At 50.5% G+C, this 21,990-nt stretch overlaps 1 protein-coding gene across 1 annotated transcript; it reads left to right on the forward strand.

The window, feature by feature from the left end:
• The first annotated feature begins 798 nt into the window (after nucleotides 1-798).
• OXTR (oxytocin receptor) lies at nucleotides 799-18,417 on the forward strand. Its single transcript, XM_019651041.1, has 2 exons — nucleotides 799-1,720; nucleotides 17,556-18,417. Exons 1-2 carry the CDS (start codon nucleotides 799-801, stop codon nucleotides 17,801-17,803), a joined length of 1,170 nt encoding a protein of 389 aa, XP_019506586.1. The 3' UTR covers nucleotides 17,804-18,417.
• The last annotated feature ends 3,573 nt before the right edge of the window (nucleotides 18,418-21,990 follow it).

The raw sequence follows: 21,990 nt of genomic DNA on the forward strand, positions 1-21,990 counted from the left end.
AACCTCGAGGCCGCTGAGCTGGGGAGGCTCCCCGCGGGAGAGGGCTTGGGAACAGCGGCTGGGTGTCCCGGGGTTAGGCATTGAGGCAGGGATTCCTTCAGGAGGGACAGCTGTACTGGAGTTCGGGGGAAGCAGCTGCTGTGGAAGTTCGGGGTGGGAGGATGGCTGAGTGCCTTAGAAACAGGAGGTTGGTTGGAGGATGGTCCTGAGCTTGGGGTTTCCCAGGTAAATGCTTTGGGGGGATCTCCGGAGGAAAACTGGAGTAAGGTTTCCTAGGAAAGGTGATTGGTTTGGGGGTCTCATGGGAGGTGGCTATGCTGAGGGGCGGGGGCGGGGGGGGGCATTAGCTAGTTTGGAGATCCCTGGGGAAGGTGGCTGGTTTAGGAGTCCCAGTCCCGGAGGAAAGTGGCTGATTATGGCTCTCCCCTCTCCTTCAGTGGAAGTGACTGAATCCCCCAAGGAACTGGCGGTCCGGTAGATTCGCGCTCATTTCGGTGGCTCAGAGGAGGTATCTAAAACCGGGATTTCCGGGGTAGCGGCTGAGCAACCCCGGGGCCCGCAATTGTGCCGCGAGTCCCAGGTTATTTGGGGCTCCTGGGAAGGGGACACCTGTGCTGTACTTGTGTTGGGAGGGAAAAGCGACGGTCTTTTCAAGGCCCTGGGGGTTTGTTTCAGGGCTCCACCTGGCAGATAGGTCAGCGGAGTCTCCGGGAGTGGAACCGCTTCGTCGGGCCCCGCCCCGTCGCCCCACGTCGTAAGGGGCTGCAAGGCCAGGAGAGCACCGCGGTGGCCACGGTCATGGAGGGCGCGCTTGTGGCCAACTGGAGCGCCGATGCGGTCAATGGGAGCGCGGCTCCACCAGGGGCCGAAGGCAACCGCACGGCCGGGCCGCCACAGCGCAACGAGGCCCTGGCGCGCGTGGAGGTGGCGGTGCTGTGCCTCATCCTCTTCCTGGCGCTGAGCGGCAACGCGTGCGTGCTGCTGGCGCTGCGCACCACGCGCCACAAGCACTCGCGCCTCTTCTTCTTCATGAAGCACCTGAGCATCGCCGACCTGGTGGTGGCTGTGTTCCAGGTATTGCCGCAGCTGCTGTGGGACATCACTTTCCGCTTCTACGGACCGGACCTGCTGTGCCGCCTGGTCAAGTATCTGCAGGTGGTGGGTATGTTCGCCTCCACCTACTTGCTGCTGCTCATGTCGCTCGACCGCTGCCTGGCCATCTGCCAGCCGCTGCGCGCCCTGCGCCGCCGCGCGGACCGTCTGGCTGTACTTGCCACCTGGCTGGGCTGCCTGGTGGCTAGCGCGCCGCAGGTGCACATCTTCTCGCTGCGCGAGGTGGCTGACGGCGTCTTCGATTGCTGGGCGGTCTTCATCCAGCCCTGGGGGCCCAAGGCCTACATCACGTGGATCACGCTCGCCGTCTACATCGTGCCGGTCATCGTGCTTGCCGCCTGCTACGGCCTCATCAGCTTCAAGATCTGGCAGAACTTTCGGCTCAAGACGGCGGCGGCGGCGGCGGCCGAGGGGCCCCAGAGCGCAGCGGCGAGCAGCGGGCAACGCGCGGCCCTGGCACGCGTTAGCAGCGTCAAGCTCATCTCCAAGGCCAAGATCCGCACGGTCAAGATGACCTTCATCATAGTGCTGGCCTTCATCGTGTGCTGGACGCCATTCTTCTTCGTGCAGATGTGGAGCGTCTGGGACGCCAATGCGCCCAAGGAAGGTAGCTCGGGCTGGAAACAGGGAGGAGCGCGGCGGGGCGGGGCCCTGGACCTGCTGCCTCCTCACGTCCGGGGGTCTGGGGCCTCCTGCGGGGAGAAGCGGGGGTGGGGGGGTGTTTGGAACCCGAAGAGTACAGTGCTTGGGCCACACATGGGGTGTATTGTTGGTTCCTTATTACAAACGAGGAAACTGAGGTGCACGTGACTTACTTTTCCGCATGATTAGCAAACGTCCAAGGTAGCTTTCACACCCTTGCCTAGGCTCAAGCTCTTTTCCGCTTTGTTCACTTTATATTGTACTTCCACTTTAAGTTCAACTGAGCCGGAACCCATGGGGTCTGGTTTGGATAAAGGCAGCAGGAGGTAGGCGATTCGATTCGTCCAACCAAGCGCTGAGAAGGCGCTGGGCGGGGCAGTGTGTGTGTGTGTGTGTGTGTGTGTGTGTGTGTGTGTGTGTGTGTGTGTGTGTGTGTGTGTGTGTGTGTGTGTGTGTGTGTGTCGGGGTGAACCTTGGTTTGGCGGAGGTGGTAGAAAGGTGAGTACCACAAGGGACGGCAGGCAGTCGTGGGGGCTGTCGCTTCTCCTAGGCGCGTGAGGAAAGGGGAAGGAGCCAGGATGTCAAGTTTCCGATTTGATCCGGAGGTTTGGGTGATTTCCAAAGGGCGGGGAACTCCCCCTCTAGGTTGGAGGACTGCTGAGGCAGGGCTGAGGGTGACCAAGGGCCTTTATCCAAGCTTGGCTGGTGACGAGGAGACTGGTAGGAGAGGATGGAGTGATCTGTGGAGAGAGGCTTGGGGGAGCAAAGAGTGCGGTGGCTCCCGCGCTTTGGGGCTCATAGCGCACACTGGCAGCTGAGAACTCCAGGCAATTACGGCCTCATTGCCCGCAATTTGCAGAGCCCAGGAGGAGTAATCAGTGGTGGTGAATGAGGTACACCTTTTTGTAGGCATGTAGGCAGTGGGATGCCAGGGATTCCAATACTTGTAAGCAGAGGCCAAGGGGTTTGCCTTCACCCTGTCTGCCTTTGAGACAGCATGAATGTCCCATTTCCGGATATAATAATAATTTCTCCCAACAGTCTCAAACACAACCATCCTTCCCATTCAGGGGGCCGCTTTGCTGACTCCCGGCTTGCCCAGCCCTCCCAATCAGCCTAGAGTTTGCGTTTAGTGGCTAGGGTAATTGCCATGAAATAGCTATTGAGCACCTGTGGTATGCAGTCCAGCTGTGTGGGGTGAAGATTGCTGTGAGGACTCAGCAAAGCCAGCCTGGCTTACTGTGCAGCCCCTGGTCACACCTTACAGAGGGGATTCAGGGATCTCTTCAGAGAGGAGAAGGCACTTGCTCCAGGTCACACAGCAGATCGGAGGCAAAGCAGCAACTAGAACTGGGGTTCCTGTCCCCCCATTTCTTCCTGCACCAGGTTTCTTATGAGGGGCACACAATTAGGGAGTTGGTCTGGGCAAAAGGCACCAGGCTACCCTTGTTTCCTGGGCAGGCTCTGAAGAGACCAGACCCAGATCTTGTGGATCTCAAACACCAGCACGTGAGGAAGTGAGACTGACGTTCCCTTAGAGCAGGTATTGGGAGCCCCGGGGTCTTGTCCTCCCTCCGGCCCTTACTAGCTGTGGGACTGTGGGCGAGGAGTCCCCTCTCCCACCTTGACCCTTAGTGTCTGCCTGTTGCAGTGAGGATGTTTCAGCATTCTGTTCATGCATTCAGCAGATATCCTGACTCCTCTCTCTCTGTAGCTCCCTGACCTCTCCCATTCATTTTTCTCCCTGGTGATTTTTCTCCCTCCTTCTTTTTCCCAGCCCACTCCTCACATGACTCCCTGTTGTGCATCCCCTCACTTGCTCTCCTCTTTCTCACTTTTCTCCCTAAAGATTGTGAGTATGTGGGCAACACACGTCATAATCACTCAGTGAAGTGGAGATCTTTTCTACAGTTTAAAAGTGCATCAAACAATTCATTTTTCTGTCTTAAAAACAAAACACAGGAAAGGGAGAAGAGAGTGCCACCAGGTGAAGTGGGGGCCAGAGGCCTTTGGGGTATATATATATATATGGTCCCATGAGGATTTCCTGGAGTGAGGCCTTCAGTGGACATGGGCTCCTGCCCAGGCCCCAGGAGCAGGGAAAGAAATGGACTGGACGCGGGAATGTCAGGTCTTATTTCCGTTTGCTCCTTTCCTTTTTCCTTGTTCAGAGGAAAGGATGGGTATCGCACGAAACGCCAATGTCCTCCTGAGCATCGTGTCCTGGGTGCTCCGAGAAGAGTACACATGCAGACCCTGGGATTCATCACTGTGATGCTGCCAGCACCCCTTCCCACCCCCAGTGTGTTGTCAGGAGCAGGTGCCCAGTCCACATGCGAGAGGTCCAGAGAACACAGAGGACTTGGGCTCTGGCCACCAGCCTAGCCAAGATGCCCAGGGTTCCAAGTGGACGTGGGCTTAGCCAGAACACGCCCTGTGCCCACTTGGCATTAATCTGGATAATTGCAAGTGGCAGGCTGGGCTATTGGAAATGATGGTGTTCACAGTCGCCTCAGAGACATGACTCAATCTAGAGGCTATCCGCAAGTATTGAGGAAAGGACCAAAGAGAGACACATTTGAGCTACCCAGGAGATGTTGATCAGCAAAGCGGAGTTAATGCACAGCCCCCATTTTCCTCTCCAGGAGGGAGGGAATTTACAAGAGATACAAAATATCTAGATTAGGACCCCTTGCTCTGCTGATCCGGGGAATGGAGCCTGGAAGGTCAGGGAGTCCTTGGAAACAGCGTGACATTCCTCAGGGAAGCCCGGGGCAGACAGGCTCAGAACGAGGCAGGAGTGGGGCAGATGGGGGGCTCGTCCTGCCAGTAGCTCCATCACGAGAACCTGTGGAAGAAGAAAAGTTCCTTACCCACTGGCTACAGATCAGGGGCTAACAGTGGATGGAGAAATGAAGCTAGTGGTGGCAGCTGGCCTCGTGGCCCCTCACAGGACGCCAAGTCCCTGCCTCCATTAGGGTTCCCTCTCTGGTGTCCTCTTGACACCCAGATGCCCCTTTTGCATCTCTCTCCCTTGACCGACTCCCACCCCCCCACTCCCTGCCCACCTCCCCCTACATCTTCATTCATACCTCACCTTATTCCAAAACATAGTTTGAGGTGGGACAGTAAGATTCAGGTACTGCAGCAAGATGAACTAGATACAAGGAAACTTAGATGTAGGAGCAAAAAAAGAATAAGAAAATTACACTATTAGAATAACAGTAATAATAAAACGAAAGGCACTGTGTGTGGAGGTGGGCTAGACACAAAGCTTCCTTTTCATGAGAGCCAAAGCAAAGAGGAAAACTTTCAACTCCAGTATTTCCATTGTTCCGAAGAAAAAAGTGAGAGAAGAAAAAAAGGAAGGAGTGTCACGGTACTTGAATGAACTCCCTCCTTCACAGCAGCCGTGCGTGTGCTGTTGGAGCTCTGATTTGGTGACACTGGTAAGACGGTAGAAGGAAGGCTGAGACCAGACACCCATGTAGGTTTTGAGAAGTCCCACACGTATCCTTCGAAATCAAATTCCACAGCCAAAGAGGTGGCACCAACCTCTCCCCTTGAACTCAGTGAAATGTGCTTTGCTGCTGGTTCCAAGAACCCCAGCCCTGGGCCAGTTCTGTGTGAGGGGGTGGAGATGGGTGTATTTCTTTTTCCAGGGGTCAGTGGGTGCTGGATGGGTATGGTGGAGCCGATTTTGAGTCTCGGTCCTCAGTTTCCCCCTTGCAGCCTGTCCCTTGTGAAATGCCCTGCCAGATGAGAGAGGAGGGGACAGGTTGGCAGATGGGGTGGGGCGTGCTGCCTGTACACACAAAGTATTAATTGCAGCTCTTGTCTAATCGCCATTCTTAGGTTCCCGGAAGCTAGAGAAGCTTTTGAATTAAAAAAAAAACCTCATTCTTTGTAGATGAGCCCTATCCATCTTTCAGATTGTCTTCTCCAAGTTTAATTGTTGGTTTCCATGGGAGCAAGAAAATGCCCAGAGAACAGGGCTGGGACCTCCACTGCACAGGCCCAGACAGGGAGGGGGTGGGCACGGCAGACCCTAGGCCACACGTGCGAGGAAAGGGCCACATGGCTGGCCTGTGTTTGGAGCCTGCTCAGTCACTTCTTCCTGTGTGTCCCTGAGCAAGTTGTTTCACCTTTCTGAGGCTCAGTTTCCTCCTGTGTATGAGGATAGCAAAGCCTACTCATGCAGTTGTGATGAGGGTGACATGGTACGACCTGTGGCAGTGGGGACCACCTGATCAGTGTCACTCTTCTTCCCGCACCCCCTCCCGTTCTGGGTGTTAAAAGTCTTGTTTGCATTCTTAGGATTGACTTAGATTTTGGCAGTTATTCCCGAGGGAGATGGACATTTTTCTCTGAGAGCCTGGGTGGCTGGAGGGGGTTGGGAGTGGGAGCAGAGCCTGTTGGACAGTAGGCCATGTCCAGGGAGGCTGGTATGTGGAAGAGAAACTTAAGGCTGAAGAGGTGGACTGTGGACCTTGGCGCAGCAGGGACACTGCCTGTCTTGTTCTCCAGTGTGCACCCAGGGCCTAGCACCCACCAGGAGCTCAAAGAGTACTTGTTGAGCAAATATGTGGGATACGGGAGGAATAAGGCGCACGAGATAGGGCAGGGATGGGTGTGGAGAGTTGAACTCAGGAGAAATAAGGACTTTCTAAGCAGCCCTCCAATAGTAGAACTGGCTGACTGGTAAATAAGTGAGCGCCCCATCACTGGGGGCAACCAAACACCTGTCAGGAGTGTTGGACCAGGAGGAAGGTTGGAAATGCACAGAAGTCCTGGTTTTAAGTGTCCCCCCCCCCCGAAAATGAGCTTCCCAGTCCCTCCCTGTTTCTGTGGCGCAATGGCCCCTCCACTGTGGTAGGTCTGCCCACCTTATAAGGACACTGTGCCCAAGGTGTGGGTGGGCCCAGCACCTTGGGGAGGGTCCTGCTCTTCAGGTGACCCACTGATATGTAGAGCAGTAGGGAAGGCTGGACAGGAGACTGGACAGATCATTCTTGGCCAGGAAGCGCTCTGGAGGTTGGCCCTTCTGGTATGAACTGCACTTAGAGGAACAGATAATCACCACACTTTTATCTGATTGAGCTTTTGTGAGGTTTTTCTTTTTTTTTTAAAGATTTTATTGGGGAATTGGGGGAGGGGAACAGACAAGTTGCTGCCCTTTTGCTCTTCAGTCTGGTTGTGGAGGACGTTGCTTCACTGGCCCATGTTGGTACTGTGATCATTGCGCTCTTCCCGGCTGAGGCAGTCGCTCACCGGCCATTGGACGGCCACTCACGGCGGCTCACTCTGGCTGCCGGTCACTCATGGTAGCTTACGGCAGCCCAGCTCCAGGTCAAGCTGTTGTTCACCATCTTAGCTGTAGAGGATGCAGTGTCACTGGCCCATGTGGGATTTGAACCGGCGACCCTGCTGCTCAGAGCTTGCGCTCCCAAGCCAACTCTTAACCAACAAGCCACTTGGCCAGCCCTGTGAGTTCTTTTATGTTCTCAGCTAATGCTGATGTTTTCCCTTTGGGTTTCTGCCCCAAAGTGAGACTTCACTTTTTTCCCAAAAGGTTTGATTAATAACAGCAAAAAAAACCCCAACAAAAACATTTTGTTGGGGAGGCTTAGCTACATATTCTTTTCCCCGTCTGATGAGGGAGGAGAAGCAGGGGCTACGGGAGGGCCGTGGGTCAGTAGTCAGCTCTCTGGAGAAACTGGGCTGGGCCTGGGGCCGGGGGGTGGCCTGTCAGCTGCCTGAGGGGCTAGCCTAACTCGTGACCCCACCACCTTGCACTGGCCGCTGTTGGAAGCAAAGAGAAGCCCCAAGGCCTGCTCCCGGAGGCTGAGGCTGGGTGGGAGCTGAACTGTGCTTTGCCAGACCCCTTACATCAGGTCCTGCCAGCCAGAGACACTGGGCCCCCAGAGACAGCACTGGAAAGTGCTGAGAGTTCCCCGGGGCATGTCCCTGGGTGGTCCCTGGGCCTCTGCCGTTCCCATCTTAGCACTGGGGACAATACCTCGTGATGGAACACGACACCCTCTCTGGGCATCAGTTTCAGTGAAGTGAGGAGTTGGATTAGCTGATATGGGTACCATGTCTTGTCGAGTGCCAGACCCTATGCCCAGCCCCATCTTTTATCCTCACCCAAACACAGCCGGGGAAGGGGACATTATCCCCATTTTATAGATGAGGAAACTGAGGCTCAGGGAGGCATGACCTGCTCAAGAGCATGCTGAGTAAGTGCTGGAGCTGGGATTTGAACCCAGTCTTCTCACGGCAGAGACTGCCGAATGACACTACCTCTCTGTCCCCAGGCTAGCATTTTCATGGTGGTCCACCCACCTGGGTGTCTGGATCTCCTGGGTGCTTATTAAAAAGCTGATTTCTGGCCCTGCCCCAGACCCACCGCCCCAGAGCCCTGCACCCTCTGTGGCCCAAACACCTCCTGGGCTCTTTCCTGTAGCACCCAGCTACGTGGCCTTTCTGCACTCTGAGCTCAGGGCCTGTGTCCCTTGCCTTCCCCCGCTGTCCAGTGATCCCATCACCACCACGCATGTCTGTCCTTCCCTTTCTACTGCCTGCTTGGTTTAGGGCAAAGTTTTTCAACTTTGGCACTACCGACATTTGGGAACAGATAATCTTTGTTTCGAGTATGGTATAGGGAGGGGCAGTTGTCCTCTGCTCTGTAGGATGTTTAGTAGCATCCCTGACCCTACCCACTAGATGCCACTAGTACTCTACCCCCCTCCTCCCAGCTGTGACCACCAAAAACATCCCCAGACACTGCTGAATGTCCTCTAAGGGGCCAAGTCACCCCTGGTTGAGTAGCACTGGTTTAGACCCAGGTGTAGGCCTGGTTTGAACTAACATCCAACAGATGAGTGCACCCTCACCACCTCTGCCCTGGGCTCTGGCCAGTCTGCCTCGTGTCCCCTGTCACTTCCCACAAGGTCCTTTTGCTCTGCACCCATGCCGACACTGTTCTCACCATAGAGGTGCCCACCCAGTCTCTTTTGTGGAGACCCATCCTTCAGAGCCCAGGTCCAAAGTGTGGGCCGCTCTGTGCACAACTCCAGGGGGTGCCATTTACCTCATGGTCTGTAGGAACAATGCTCTCAGGAGCTATGCAGAGACACCTGAACAGCGGAACCTGGCCGCCTTATTATCCAGTGCCCCGTTCATGAAACCCTCTCTGTCTCCCCCAGTTGGGTGTTTCCCTCCTTTGAGAGCCAATGCCTTCATTGTGTAAACAGTTATTCAGTGCCCCCAAGGGTCCTATCACATCGCCTCTGCTTTGGTCTGTCAGTCCTCTGGTGAGAGTTTGCAAGGAGCCCTCCCGAGGCCTTCTTCCGCCCTCCTGTGACCAACAGCTGGCTTGTTCAGAAATGGGGGACAGTCAGGTCAAGGATGGTCACAGAATTCTGGGTATACCCACAGACCTCTGGGAAGAGACACCCCAAGTTTTAGCCAGGCTGTTGTGTGTAGGGGGGGCTTGATGTCCCAAGGTGTAGCCAGATGGAGTGGCAGCAGTGACCCTGGGCAGTTGACTAAACCTGCTTGAAGCTCAGTGTTCTGGGGTTAAATATAGGGTTTAGGTTGGGGGAGGGTGGAATGTGCTAGTGGCATATGCACAGTACCTGGCATATCGTAAGTGCTCAATCAATGTTTGCTTTAAAAACAAAAATTCAAGATGGGTCAGGGTCCTGGAGTGAGTGAGTGCCGTTGAGGGGGTGGGACTTGTTTTGAGCTCAGGAGCAGGGTTTTAGCAGAGGGGCGGCAGTTCAGGAGTGGCGGCAAGCCCAGTGATGCTGGGACCAAGAGTGTGGAGAGGCAGAGAAACTAAGGCCACACCTGGAGCAGGCAGCAGGAGTGAGGTGGGGAGTTCTCTCTCTGGTTTTGGAAACCCAAGGGGACCCTTGCATGAGGGGTGGGTGGGAGTGGGGTGTCACCAGGTGGTCTTCACTGTCCCAGCCCCTGAGTCCTGCGATCCTGGTTCCTGGCTCCTGAGGGCCAGCCTGTGCCAGAGCCTCCGTTGGCGCTCTGCCGGAAGCCGGCGCTTCCTACCCATTGTTCAGATGCTTCAGCACCACGGCCTCGGCCCTCCAGGGCCCAGGCCTCACACTGTAATGGTCGCCCGTGCTCATTCTGTTTATTTCTCTGTCTCTCTGCCTGACCTTGATATCTGAGTTTGAACTTGATTTTCCTAGAGGGAACTGCATCTTGTTAGGAGGCCGTCTCCTGTCGTCAGGTAAGGAAAGCGTCTCTTTGCCTTTCCAAGGTGCTAGTGGAGGCGGCTGATTTATCGGGACTTCTGTCTGCTCCTTTTATGCTTCAGTTCAGTTCAGTCCGTTTTCCTACTTTCCAGTTTTTGCTAGAGCCACAAAGGAGATACAGTCCCTAGCCAGAGGTTGTAAACATAAATAATGACAATATGAAGCGATGATGCTATAAGAGTGATAGTTTATTTATCAACTACTGTGAGGGCCCCAAGAGGGAATCATTGATTCTGTCTCTCTGGGGAAAAAAAACCAGGGGGGTTCCAGAGAGGAAACAACATGTAAAAAGGGTTTTGAAGGATGACTAGGAGCTGGCTATGCAAAGAAGCTGGTGTACATTTCATGTTGAGATCATTGGACAGTTACTTTATTATCTTTCCCTCTATTGGAAGGCTACTTCTCAAACTTCAGTGTGCACAAAAATCATGTGGGGGATCTTGTTAAAGTGCAGATTCTGATTCAGGAGATCTGGGTGGTGTCCCAAGAGCTTGCACTTTTAACAAGCATCCAGGGGCTGCCTCTGCAATGCCCATGCGGCTGGCCCATGGACTACACATCAAGTAGTCAGTCTTTAATATGTTTTTTTCCGAAGTGTGCAGTTTGCCTTTACCCGTATGGCAAAGGCAAGGTCACCCCTGCAGGGGAGAGAAGGGCTGGTCATTTGCAAAAAGGCCCCAGCTCTTGCTTCCAGAATGTGGTTAGTCCTTAGGTCCAGCCCAGCGAGCCCAACGTGTCCCCAGTACAATAGAAGCCCACACATTTAGCTCTTAATCCTTACCTTATGATACATGGGGAGATCACACACTTGTGATTTTTAGAACAATTCAAATGTTGTAAAATTATAGTCTTTTCAAAGAAGGCGCTTTGTAATACATAGGAGTATTCAATCTTGTATGTGTACATTTAAAAAGACAAGGCCTTCTTTAGACCATGACTCCCAAATTCCTACACAGCCCCTATAGGAATAAGGGACTTGGACCTGAATTCCTGATCCCCTGGGACACGCGGAGGGCTGCAATACATGACTCAGGGGAGGCCTTGAACCAGTGATTGGTTTCTGGGGTGAGGGCCGCTTATAACACCTTGATTTGATTCAGAGGAGAGATGTCAGAGGTGCCACATACCTCTGAGTTGTATGAGAAACACCTCAGGAACAACACAGCCCAGAGGAGGCCTTGGGCAGCTGCGCGTCAGCTGTTCTGGGCTAATTTGGGCCTACCATGACAGAAGGAGTGCCGGGAAATTTGAGTGGAGGGAGTGCCGGGAAATCCAAACAGGGGAGCTCTTGGGGCTTAAGTAAAGCCAGGCTGGTAGGCGGATGGAAGGCTTGGGCATTCCATCCTAGAGTGGCCCTCGGCCGCCCACTCCTCCATGAATCACAGTGCTGAGTGGAGATAGTTATTTCTGTATGCTGGGGGTAGAATTGCCCAGCAGGGGCATCTGCTTTTGGAGGGTGGCCATATCTGCCCATGCTTGGCATGGAGGGGCACCCCCTTGAAGATCACCCGTGGTCCCCCAGCCTTGGGCCTGCCAGCCCCTCCCCCAAATGCTGCACCACCCTGTGTCATAGAGAGCCTGTCTTGCACTTCTCTCTTTCCAGCCTGTCTGTAAATCCCAGAGGGCTGGTCCCTAGGGCCAGCTCAATGGCTGGCACTGAGCAGAGTAGCATGAAAGGATTCCATGAACATCTGATTTCCTCCTCCCCCACATCCTCCTCTTCCTCCTCCTCGCCCTGAGCTGGAAGCCAGGCAGGTGTGAGGGCTGATCCCTGGACACACCCGCCCTCCCTTCTGGGCAGGGACCAGAGAGAACAGGGTGCAGGTGCTCCTGGCTTGTCCTGGGGGAAATATGTTCCTTTTATGGGTGAGTGAGTAGAGGAGACATGATTAGAACAGCTCTCCCCGTGGAGACCCTGAACCCCAGCTCTCTCCAGGGTTGCTACCACCTTCTCTTTTGGGTTTCTTATGTCATTGGCAGAGTAAGTTTTTCCAAAATGGACTATTTAAAGAGTTCCTTTGGTGCCACATAACCCAATCCCAGGGCTCTGAGTTTTTCTTTTGTTTGTTTATTTATTTTGATTTTTGAAGTCATGGGGGAAAAGGCAAAGAACAATTTCTTTAATAGACCTGGGATCAAGAGTCCCCAGAGCTTTAAAAAATTATGCAGTTGATCATATCTCATATCCATTAATAATAATGCTAATCACTTGAATAAACACTTTGCCATTCACAAAGCCCTTTTATATGATCCCCCCCCCCAGTTTTCTCAAAGTCCTTATGAGTGTTCTCTCTATTTTACAGATAAAGATATTAAGGCTCAGACAGTCAATGTGGCTCAGAGAGTGATGAGGTGGGAAGGGGGTTCAGACCCCAGCAGTGTCGGTCTGAACCCTGTGTTCCTGGCTCCTCCCCTCCCCCACCCTGAGCCAGTGCTCTGCTGGGACCCTCTGAATGGCTCCCCCCGCCCCCGCAGAGGAGGTACTGGCTTCAGAGAGGGTTCAATTCTGACATCAGATCCTCCTTTTCTCCGCACTGACTTCATCATTGCTCGGCTTTGTGGAAGGTGTGGCTGGGGGCCAGTCTCATGGGGAATTGGGAGCTGGGATGACCCTTCATAGAAGGGTCCAGGATGGCCCTGGATGAAGGCAGAGGGGTGGCCTGTGTGCCTCTGCATGGAGCACTCGCTGGTTGTGGCTGCCCTGGGACAAAGGCAGTGCCCTGAGAGGACCTCAGCTGTGAGCACTCGCAGGAAGCTCTGGGCCAGCAGGGGATGAGCACCTGGGTCCTAAAGGGAGGCCTGCGCGTGGCCACCACAGCGTCCGCTGCAGACCTGCTGGGCTCAACTGGAGGCAGTGCCACTCTAATTCACCTTCCCAGTCAGTGCCGGACAGCAGCTACCCAGTGGGCGGGTGTGTGTTGAAAAAAGACAAGCAGCACGGTGGGGATTTCAGTGTACAAGAACCAGGAAGGTGTCGTGGCCCCAGAACGGCCAGCTGGGGGAAGGGTGAGCAGAAAGAGAGGACGGTTGTCACAGCTTGGAGAGTCAGCAGCTTCTCGCAGCTGGAACGTCTAGGCTCGTGTGTGAGCTCAGATAGATCTTAGCTCTGAAATCTGAACGGTAACATCAGATATTCCCAGGACCCCAAGTAAGATGGAATAAGCCAAGAGCATTCTTACCTAATGTTAGTTCATTGTTTCGGCCCACCTGTGACTTCGTGGAGCCCAGGCATCCCCCTTGCCCTCCCCAGAGATGGCCCATTGTTTCAGCCTGTTTAAACCTGTCAGGAGATTACAAGCTGGCTGGGAAGGGTGCGTCAGCTCTGCAGGCTACACGATGGTGGGGCTTTTGGAGACAGCACAAGAACCTATATAGAAGCTGACCTTGGCCATGCAGCCGGGCCCAAGAGCCACGCTGGACAAACACTGCCATATGGTGGTGCCCTTTCCGGAAGCCCAGCCAATGGGTTCTATGTCCCGTGTCCCTCCTTGGACTGCCTCAGATTCCAAGACACAGCCCAGCCCAGGGAGCAGCCGCTCCCTCTTGTTTCATGCGTGTTGGTGCTAACGCTCATTAATAAGAAAATAACATTTATTGAGCATGAGCACATCATTATAGTAACAATGACAATAGCTAAGCTTTATTAAATGTTTACTGTAATTGAATGCCAGGAGTCATGGCGAGCAGTTGGCATCCTGTCTAATTAAACTTGCAACTCTTCTGTAAAGAAGTTCTTTTTATTATTCCCGTTTCACAGATGAGAAACTGAGGTTACGGGGGTTTAGGTGAACGGCCCAAGAACACGCAGGTGCAAAGCGGCAGAGCCAGGATTTGTGCCAGGCCTGGGTAACTCGAAAGCAAAGTTATGCTCCTGTTAATGTGGGGAGAAGTGGGCTGAGCGTCCTCTGTGGGTCTGCCCTTCCCCTCTCTCAGCCCTTTCCCATGCTTTTTAATCTCTGCCCCTCTTATAGGCATCAAGGATTGGCTAACTTTTTCTGTAAAAGGTCAAACAGTAAATATTTTGGGCTTGCAGGGTAGGGCATAAGGTCTCTGTAGCAGGTACTCGGCATTGCCCTTGTAATGCAAAAGCTGCCATAGACAATATGTGAACGAATGGGTATATGACTGTGTTATGAAAAAACTTGACTTACATCAAGCTGCAGGCACGGATTGGCCTGTGGGCTGTAGTTTGCGGGCCCCTAGGCTAGACCAGGAGACACTCCTGCCAGGAAGGATGGTGATCTGATAGGAGGCAATGTTTCCCCTCCCTGATACGTTTGGATTTTAAAAGGCCATCCCTGGGGTGTAGGCAGTGCTTAGTGTCTGAGGGGGTTAATCTGTTGTGGGAACAGGGAAGTTGCTTTCTGACTCCGTCTGTCCTTCAAATCACACCATGAGGTCAACTGGCTGGACAGCCCGTGTCTTTGTGTGGGAAGGGGAGAAGCCAGCTGGAGCCAGCCTGACATGTACGAATGCTGACGTAGTGTTAAGAGGAACCAGACTTGATTACTTTCAGGTAGGAACACAGGGTGACGTTCTGTGTGTCCTTGAGGAAGTTACTTCCCTTCTCTGAGCTTCACTTTCCTCATCCATAAAATGGGGATAAGGCTGCTTTGAAAACTGTCCCTGCTCTGTGCAAACGAGCGGTGGTTCCGATGGGTGACATTGCTGCATTGTCATGTGCTCCCTGAAAATATTGTGAAATGCAAGGACAGTGTATTTCATGCTTTGTTCTGTTCCTGCTCCTGTGCACTCCTATGAAGCCTTTCTAGCCTCCAGAAAGGGCAGCGTTCTAGCCTCCAGGTGCGGTGCAGTTACTCTCCTGCAGAGAAACCATCAATGGCTCCCCATTACCTATAGATTAAAGTTCAGACTCAGCCTAGATTCAAGAGCCTCCTCAGCCAGGCTCTTTTCAGTCTCTTTCCTGTGAAACTTCCCTTCCCCAATCCTGGCGGGACAGTCTGCCTTTCATCCTCCATAGCCCTTGTTTTTTATTCCCAAATAGCTCTCCTTCCTGTTGATGGCTTGAAAGTCCACGGCTGGGGACTCATGTCTTGGATGATTAGGATGTTGGCCAAATAAATTTTTAAGAAGTCCAAATGTGCCCTTAGCATTGGTAACTTGATGTGAGCAGGCTCAGCTTAGAGACGGTCATCCATCCCCCAGGAGACAGGCGAGGCTGGTCATTCGTGTCTGTGGCCACCAGGTGGGGGCAGAGGTGCTGGACGTGGCCCCAGCTCCTCCCACCCTGGCTGGTGGCCACTCGGGAATTCATTAACTGTTTACTTTTTGTTGTCGATATTACTGAAGGGTGTGTGTGTGTGTGTGTGTGTGTGTGTGTGTGTGTATAAAATTGAAAAGATCCAAATGTAAAGTGAGGCAAGTAGCTTAGATGAACAGCTGAGATTACACCGTATGACTGCACAGCTAGGTAAAACAGTGCATTTCTGTCTAAGCGTGAACTTCATTCCTGAGACTTCCTTCTATCTCATTTCATAGTCATATATACCTATATTCTTCCCTTGTGTCTGATAGTTTCCTTTTTGATGCCTTTTAAAATTTTGACTTTGATGTGTTGACTTGCCTCTTTCATTGTATATGTTTAATTATGATGTTGAACACATTCTATTTTTAGCGTTGGTAATATTTCACCAGAATTTCTAAACTTAAATTCATCTTCTCACCCATTGAGATCAAAGCAAATATATATATTTTTCATTCTCTTATATAGAAAGTGAGGAATTCAATATTATTGGCTTTTTAATCTCCCTCACTCTTCTCTTGTTTTTAAAAATTATTTTAGCCTAAGGATTAGATCTCCCTCTTTGGCTTTCTAAGCTTTCTCTTTTGAAAGATTTTTGATGTTTTTGGTCTGTTGTAGCTTGCTTCAGTTCCAGGTGCACCAATTAATTAGGCCAGTGGTTTTTAAACTTGCCTGTGCATCAGAAGCCTGTGGAGGGCTGTTTACAACACGTTGCTGAACCTTGCCCCCCAGGAGTCTGATTCAGTGGTTCTCAGGTGGGGGCCTGAGGACCTGCATTTCTAACAGGTTCCTAGGTGATCTGGGAACCCCACTTTGAGAACCACTGAATGCATCTCACAAACAGTCCTTTTTCCTTTGGTGCTCAGAGACTTTATACTCTGCATCTCTGTGCTCTGCATTGACGGTGCATCTAGATCTTGCAACTCCAACATCCCAATGAAAAATCCTTTTCTGGATTTAGCTTTTGAATTCTGGAGCTATTTTTGGATAACTTTGTGTAGAAAAGACAGAAGACTAAAAGATTTTTCGAGCCTTCTTGCAGTTGCCTTCACTCATGAGGATGTGGTTGTGAACAGAACTCTTGGGTGCATTGTTTTCCTCGGGTTTCTGGAGGTGTTGCCTGCCCTCCTTTGTTGGTGGGAGATGTCTGCAGAGTGTCAAATTTAAATCCATTGAAAGAAACCCAGATTTTGTTTCCCCCTTCTACTTAAAAGTATTTGGGGTTAGGAATTTTCTTCCCCCTTGCGGCTTAAATTTATGACAAGCAATGTCTTGAAGTTGATTTCTGATCATTAATTCTTCCTGAAGCTCAATAAATTTTCAGTATAACGGCTTGTACACAGTGCCTCACATAATTTTAGTCTCACTTTTTTTTCTTCTGTATAAGTCTGTTGTCATGCGGAAGCAGTGCTCTCAGGGGTGTCTTCATAGGAATGCTTCCTTTGTTCTCAGCTGTGAAGACAGCATCCACTGTCTCGCCACCATGCCTCTGCCTGTGCCATTCCTTTTGCCGGAGGCACCCTTCCTCCCTTCTCCGCCTGGAAAATTCATGAGCATCCTTCAGGTGTCAGCTCAAATGCTGATTTCCGTGGGACCAGCCGTGATTCGCTCTCAGAGTTGCACCCCTCCTTGGTGTGGCCACCTGAACCACGTCGTGGCTGCGTCATGGTGCCACTCACCTTATTTTTGTGTCCCCGATGCCTAGCCCTTGGTTATGGTGGCAGCCCCCATCTATTGGGCGCTTACCGAGTACCAGGCACTCTTCCATCCTTGCAGCATTCCCGCAAGGTTTGCATACTCTTGTTATCCCCATGTGGAGATTGAGAAACAGCACTTTTGGGGGAGTTAAAGTCCTGTGCCCCTGGTGAGGCTCGAATACAGATGAGGTCAGGCAGCTTTTGGACTCGGTGCCCTTTGAGCAGTAGGCACTTGACACTTGCTGAGTGAGTGATGAATGAACAGGTGGCCGTGAGGCAGACAGCTCTGGCTGATAGAAGCACACAGTGGGGATGTGTTTGATGCGAGAAAGGATAGGAGCGTTCCATGGCTGGCTGAGCATGGGAAGGCTTGGGGTGGAGGCTGGGGAGACACAGGCTGAGTGCACAACCTTCCACAGCAAGGATGTGGAAGGCAGGCAGACTTTGTCTCTTTGGTCCTCCGTTATATGGCCCAGCACCTGGTACCTGGAAAAGGCTGCTCTCAGCAAGCAAGTGATGGTTAACGCTCCAGTCATGACGCCCTGTTCGCCTCTCTCCCTGCAGCCTCGGCTTTTATCATCGCCATGCTCCTGGCCAGTCTCAACAGCTGCTGCAACCCCTGGATCTACATGCTCTTTACGGGCCACCTCTTCCACGAGCTTGTGCAGCGCCTCCTCTGCTGCTCCTCCAGCTACCTGAAGGGCCCCCGGCCCGGAGAGACCAGCGTCAGCAAAAAGAGCAACTCGTCCACCTTTGTTCTGAGCCAGCACAGCTCCAGCCAGAAGAGTTGCTCACAGCCATCCTCGGTGTGACTTCCCTGGGGCTGGACTGCCTCCCTCCGCTTGGTCGTGTGACATGGACAGGCTGCCCCTTGGTGGCCATGTGCATACGTGTATAAGGTACCTTTCAGTTTGTATCCTTCCACACCTTGGGGCAGCTTGAGTAGGGGATTCTGACACAGGGTGGGGAAGTGGTCTCCATGGGGGAAGATGATAGGGCGACAACCACCAGACAGCCCCTGGATCTCCCCTGGACTCCCACAGGCACGTCTGCTACCCTGACACTGCTGCCCCTGGCTGTTGGATGGGTTGCTCATGTTTCCTGAACCCGTGATTTCACTCCAGCATCTTTTGTTCTCCTTTATTCTGGGATCTTGTGAAAAGTAGTAAGTGTAGGGTTGGTGAGCAATTGAGTGTGGAAGCCTAGTGTCCTTGGAGTAAGGAGTGGGAGTGGGACCACAGATGGCAAGTGGCACTCATGTCCTCCTGACCTCACAGTGTGTTTGCCTCTGAGTGGACTGTCCCTGGGCACCAGCTTGTCAGAGGGTGGCTCTAGGAGCACGGATTCCTTTATGAAACCATTTGGCACAGGTGACGATTAAAACTTAAAAATGGGTTAAAAATGTTTAAGAAGCAAATATTTAAGAAGTGATTAGGAAATAAAAAGAAATAAAAGGCATCTAGACTGGAAAGCAAGAAGTAAAATCCTGTAGATGACATGATTTTGTATATAGAAAATTCTAAGGCGTTCATGCACACACACATGCACACACACACCCATTGTAACTAAAAAATGAGTTCAGCGAAGTTGCAGAGTAAAAGGTCAATATCCAAAAATCAGTTGTATTCCTTTATACTAGCAATGAACAATAGGAAAACGAAATTAAATAATTTCATTTATAATAGTATCAGAAAGAAAAAATAGGAATAAAATTAACAAAAGAAGCACAAGACTTATAACCCTGAAAACTACAAAATATCATTGAAAGAAATGGAAGACTTAAATAAATGGAGAGACATCCTGTGTTCTTGGGTCAGAAACTTGAAGATTGTTAGGATGATAATACTATCCAAACTGATCTACAGATTCAATGTAATCCTAGCTAGCTTCTTTGCACAAATCGATAAGCTTATGCTAAAATTCATATGGAAATGCAAGGGACCCAGAGTAGCCAAATAAACCTTGAAAAACAAAGTTGGTGGATTCACACTTCCTGCTTTCAAAATTTACTACAAAGCTACAGTAGTCAGAAGAGAGTGGTTCTGGTATAAGGGTAGACATATAGACCAGTGGAACAGAATAGACAGTACAGATATAAACACTTACATTTATGGCCAATTGATGTTTGACAAGTGTGACGAAAATTCAGTAGGAAAGATAGTCTTTTCAACAAATGGTGCTGGGACAACTGGCTACCTACATGCAAATGAATAAAGTTGGACCCCTACCTCACGCTCTATGCAAAAATTAACTAAAAATGCACCAAAGATCTAAATTTAAGAGCTGAAACTATAAAACTCTTAGAAGAAAACATAGGTATAAATCTTTGTGATTTTGGATTAGGCAGTTGCTTCTTAGATATGACACTTAGATATAAGCAAAGGAAAAATAGATAAACTGGACCTCATAAAAATGGGAAACAAAACTTTTGGGCTTCCAAGGACACTATAAAGAAAGTGAAAAGACAACTCACAGAATAAAAGAAAATATTTTAAAATCATATACTGGTATCCAGATTATATAAAGAACTCTTACAACTTAATGAAAAGACAAACCAGGCAATTTTGAAAATGGGAAAAATATTTGAATAAGCATATGAATAGACAGACATATTTTCTTAGCTTCCCCAAAGAAGATATACAAATGGCCAATCAGCTCATGAAAAGATGCTCAATATTACTATTCATTAGGGAAATGCTAATCAAAACCACAGTGAGATCCCACTTCACACCCACTAACATAGCTATAATAAAAAAGTCTTAGCAAGGATGTGGAGAAATTGAAATGCTCATACATTGCTTGTGAGAATGTAAAATGTGCAGCCACTTTGGAAAATAGCGTAGTCGTTCCTCAAAATGTTAAAACACCAGCAATGTCATTTTTAGGTATTTACTCAAGAGAAATGAAAGCGTACATATACACAAAAACTTGTACATCTATGTTCATAGCATAAAAAATGGAAATAACTGAAATGTCTATCAACTGATGAATGGATAGATAAAATGGCACGTTATCCAGTATAAGAAGAAGTGAAGTGCTGATTCATGCTACAACATGGATGAACCTTGAAAATATTATGCCAACTGAAAGAAGCCATTGCAAAAAGCCACATACTGCAGTATATGATTCCATTTATATGAACTGTCCAGAATAGGCAACTCTATAGAGACAAATCTTGGAATAGTGGTGGCCAGGGGCTGGAGGCTGGGGTGAATGGGGAGTGACTGCTAACAGATATGGATGGGGCTTCATTTTGGGGTGATGAAAATTTTCTGGAATTCGTGATGATGGCACATGATTTTGAGAAAATGCTAAATACCACTGAATTGAATACTTCAAAAAAAAATTTTTTTTAAAGTTTACCAGCTGAATTCAGGGACAGCCAGCTTGAAGGATGAATTCCTTGTAATCTCTTACTGCTCAGCACTTGTGTTTCTCTATGTGACTCACCATTTCAGAGGAAACCCATGGTGTTCTTAGTCTATCTACAAGAGGTGATGTTTCCAGTTTGGCCAAAACGACCAGCAGTGACAATGTGCCCACACTGCTCTAGTAGAGGCACAAGTGTTTTGTTTAGAAGAGCAATTCACCAAGGGTCTCAGAGGCTCTACTTTCCTGGTAAACATGTTCTCACAGGTCCTCTAAGCCTTGAGGTAGGACATGACTGTGTCCAAGAAATACCTTTAAGTTGTTAAATACAGGACATTATAGATCAGAGGTTTCCCGACTGAGACTGGCCAGCTCAGTGGCATTCTCGAGCACAGTAAAATTTTTTTTGTTTGTTTTCACACACATTTTTGGACTCGCTGTGATACAGCAAGAGTACTTCCCTAAAGCCACAGATCCACTCTGTCCCTATACACGTTTGTCTTCTCCCTCCACCCTGCAGTACACACACGCACACATGCACACACACACATGCGTGTACACAGTAGAATGAGCTAGCAGGGTCTAGATGTTCAGGGAGAAGAGAGGTATGTACTAAACTCCAATGTTCAAAGTCTCAGCATTTAAGTTCAAGATCTGAAGTACTAACTGGGAATTGAAAACAGCATGATCTTTGGACCCAGATGCATTGCACAGTGTTGTTGTGACATGCGCTTAGAGCATCAACACCAGCCAGTCCTTGCTCTTTGGGAAGATAGCAGGATGCTGGTTTGGGGTCTCAATGTCCACATCTGGCACAAGTGGGGCACTCTGGGTACAGATGCAGCAATGGTGGGGTCTGTTGGCATTGGAGCTTCTCGGCTCACCACTCTCAGGGAAGTTGCCTTCCTAGCCACCAACAGAAGCCACTGGGGACCAAGGAGATAGCCACTTAGAGTAGATTTTTCTGACCAGGGGCACAGCCTTCCTGAGAACACTGGATGCCAGAACCATCTGGGACACTTTTCCTCATTCTCCTGTGAGAGCTTTGGATGGTAGGTACCTTGGGTCCCATTATGGTGCAGCAGTCTGTGTCCTATAGCAAATCAGTGCCATTTGATTTCAGCACCCCTGGCCATGCACCCTTCCCCTCCAAGCTCATCCTGAAGAATATTTTCAATGTCTTTCCCCAAGGAAAGCCTGGAGAGATGAGTGCGGGGTCCAGAATACTACCTCGAGCTCAGCCTTCTCCTTCCTTCTGTTTACAAACCTAACATGTGGCTGGAGGTGCCAATAAATTGGAGCATGCAGATTTTCTTTGTGAATGTTTTATTGTTCTGATGGTCACAGTGAAATGGGAATACTTGAAGACAGCCTTGTTTCTTTAGGCCCTAAAAAATATCTGTCACACAGTTTGGTCTCCTTTTGGGATGGGTCTGTGGATTGACACTGTAGGTGGTTGTCTTTTATGAAGATCCTGGTTTCAAAGTGCTTACCATTTTTGTATTTAATTGCAGTGAAACACTACTTAATGCAAAATGTAAATTCCTTGATTTCGTTCTACCATGGTGCCATTTCGTGGTACCCTCATGCACTGTGCCAACTGGTGAATGGCGTGGCCAATAATGAGATG

The sequence above is a fragment of the Hipposideros armiger genome, unplaced genomic scaffold (genome assembly GCF_001890085.2).
Source record: "Hipposideros armiger isolate ML-2016 unplaced genomic scaffold, ASM189008v1 scaffold_152, whole genome shotgun sequence".
Lineage (NCBI taxonomy): Eukaryota > Metazoa > Chordata > Mammalia > Chiroptera > Hipposideridae > Hipposideros > Hipposideros armiger.

Coding starts and splice junctions, on each gene's coding strand:
- OXTR (XM_019651041.1), top strand. CDS start 799: ATGGAGGGCGCGCTTGTGGCCAACTGGAGCGCCGATGCGGTCAATGGG. Junction 1,721..17,555: donor CGCCAATGCGCCCAAGGAAG/GTAGCTCGGGCT, acceptor CTCTCCCTGCAG/CCTCGGCTTTTATCATCGCC.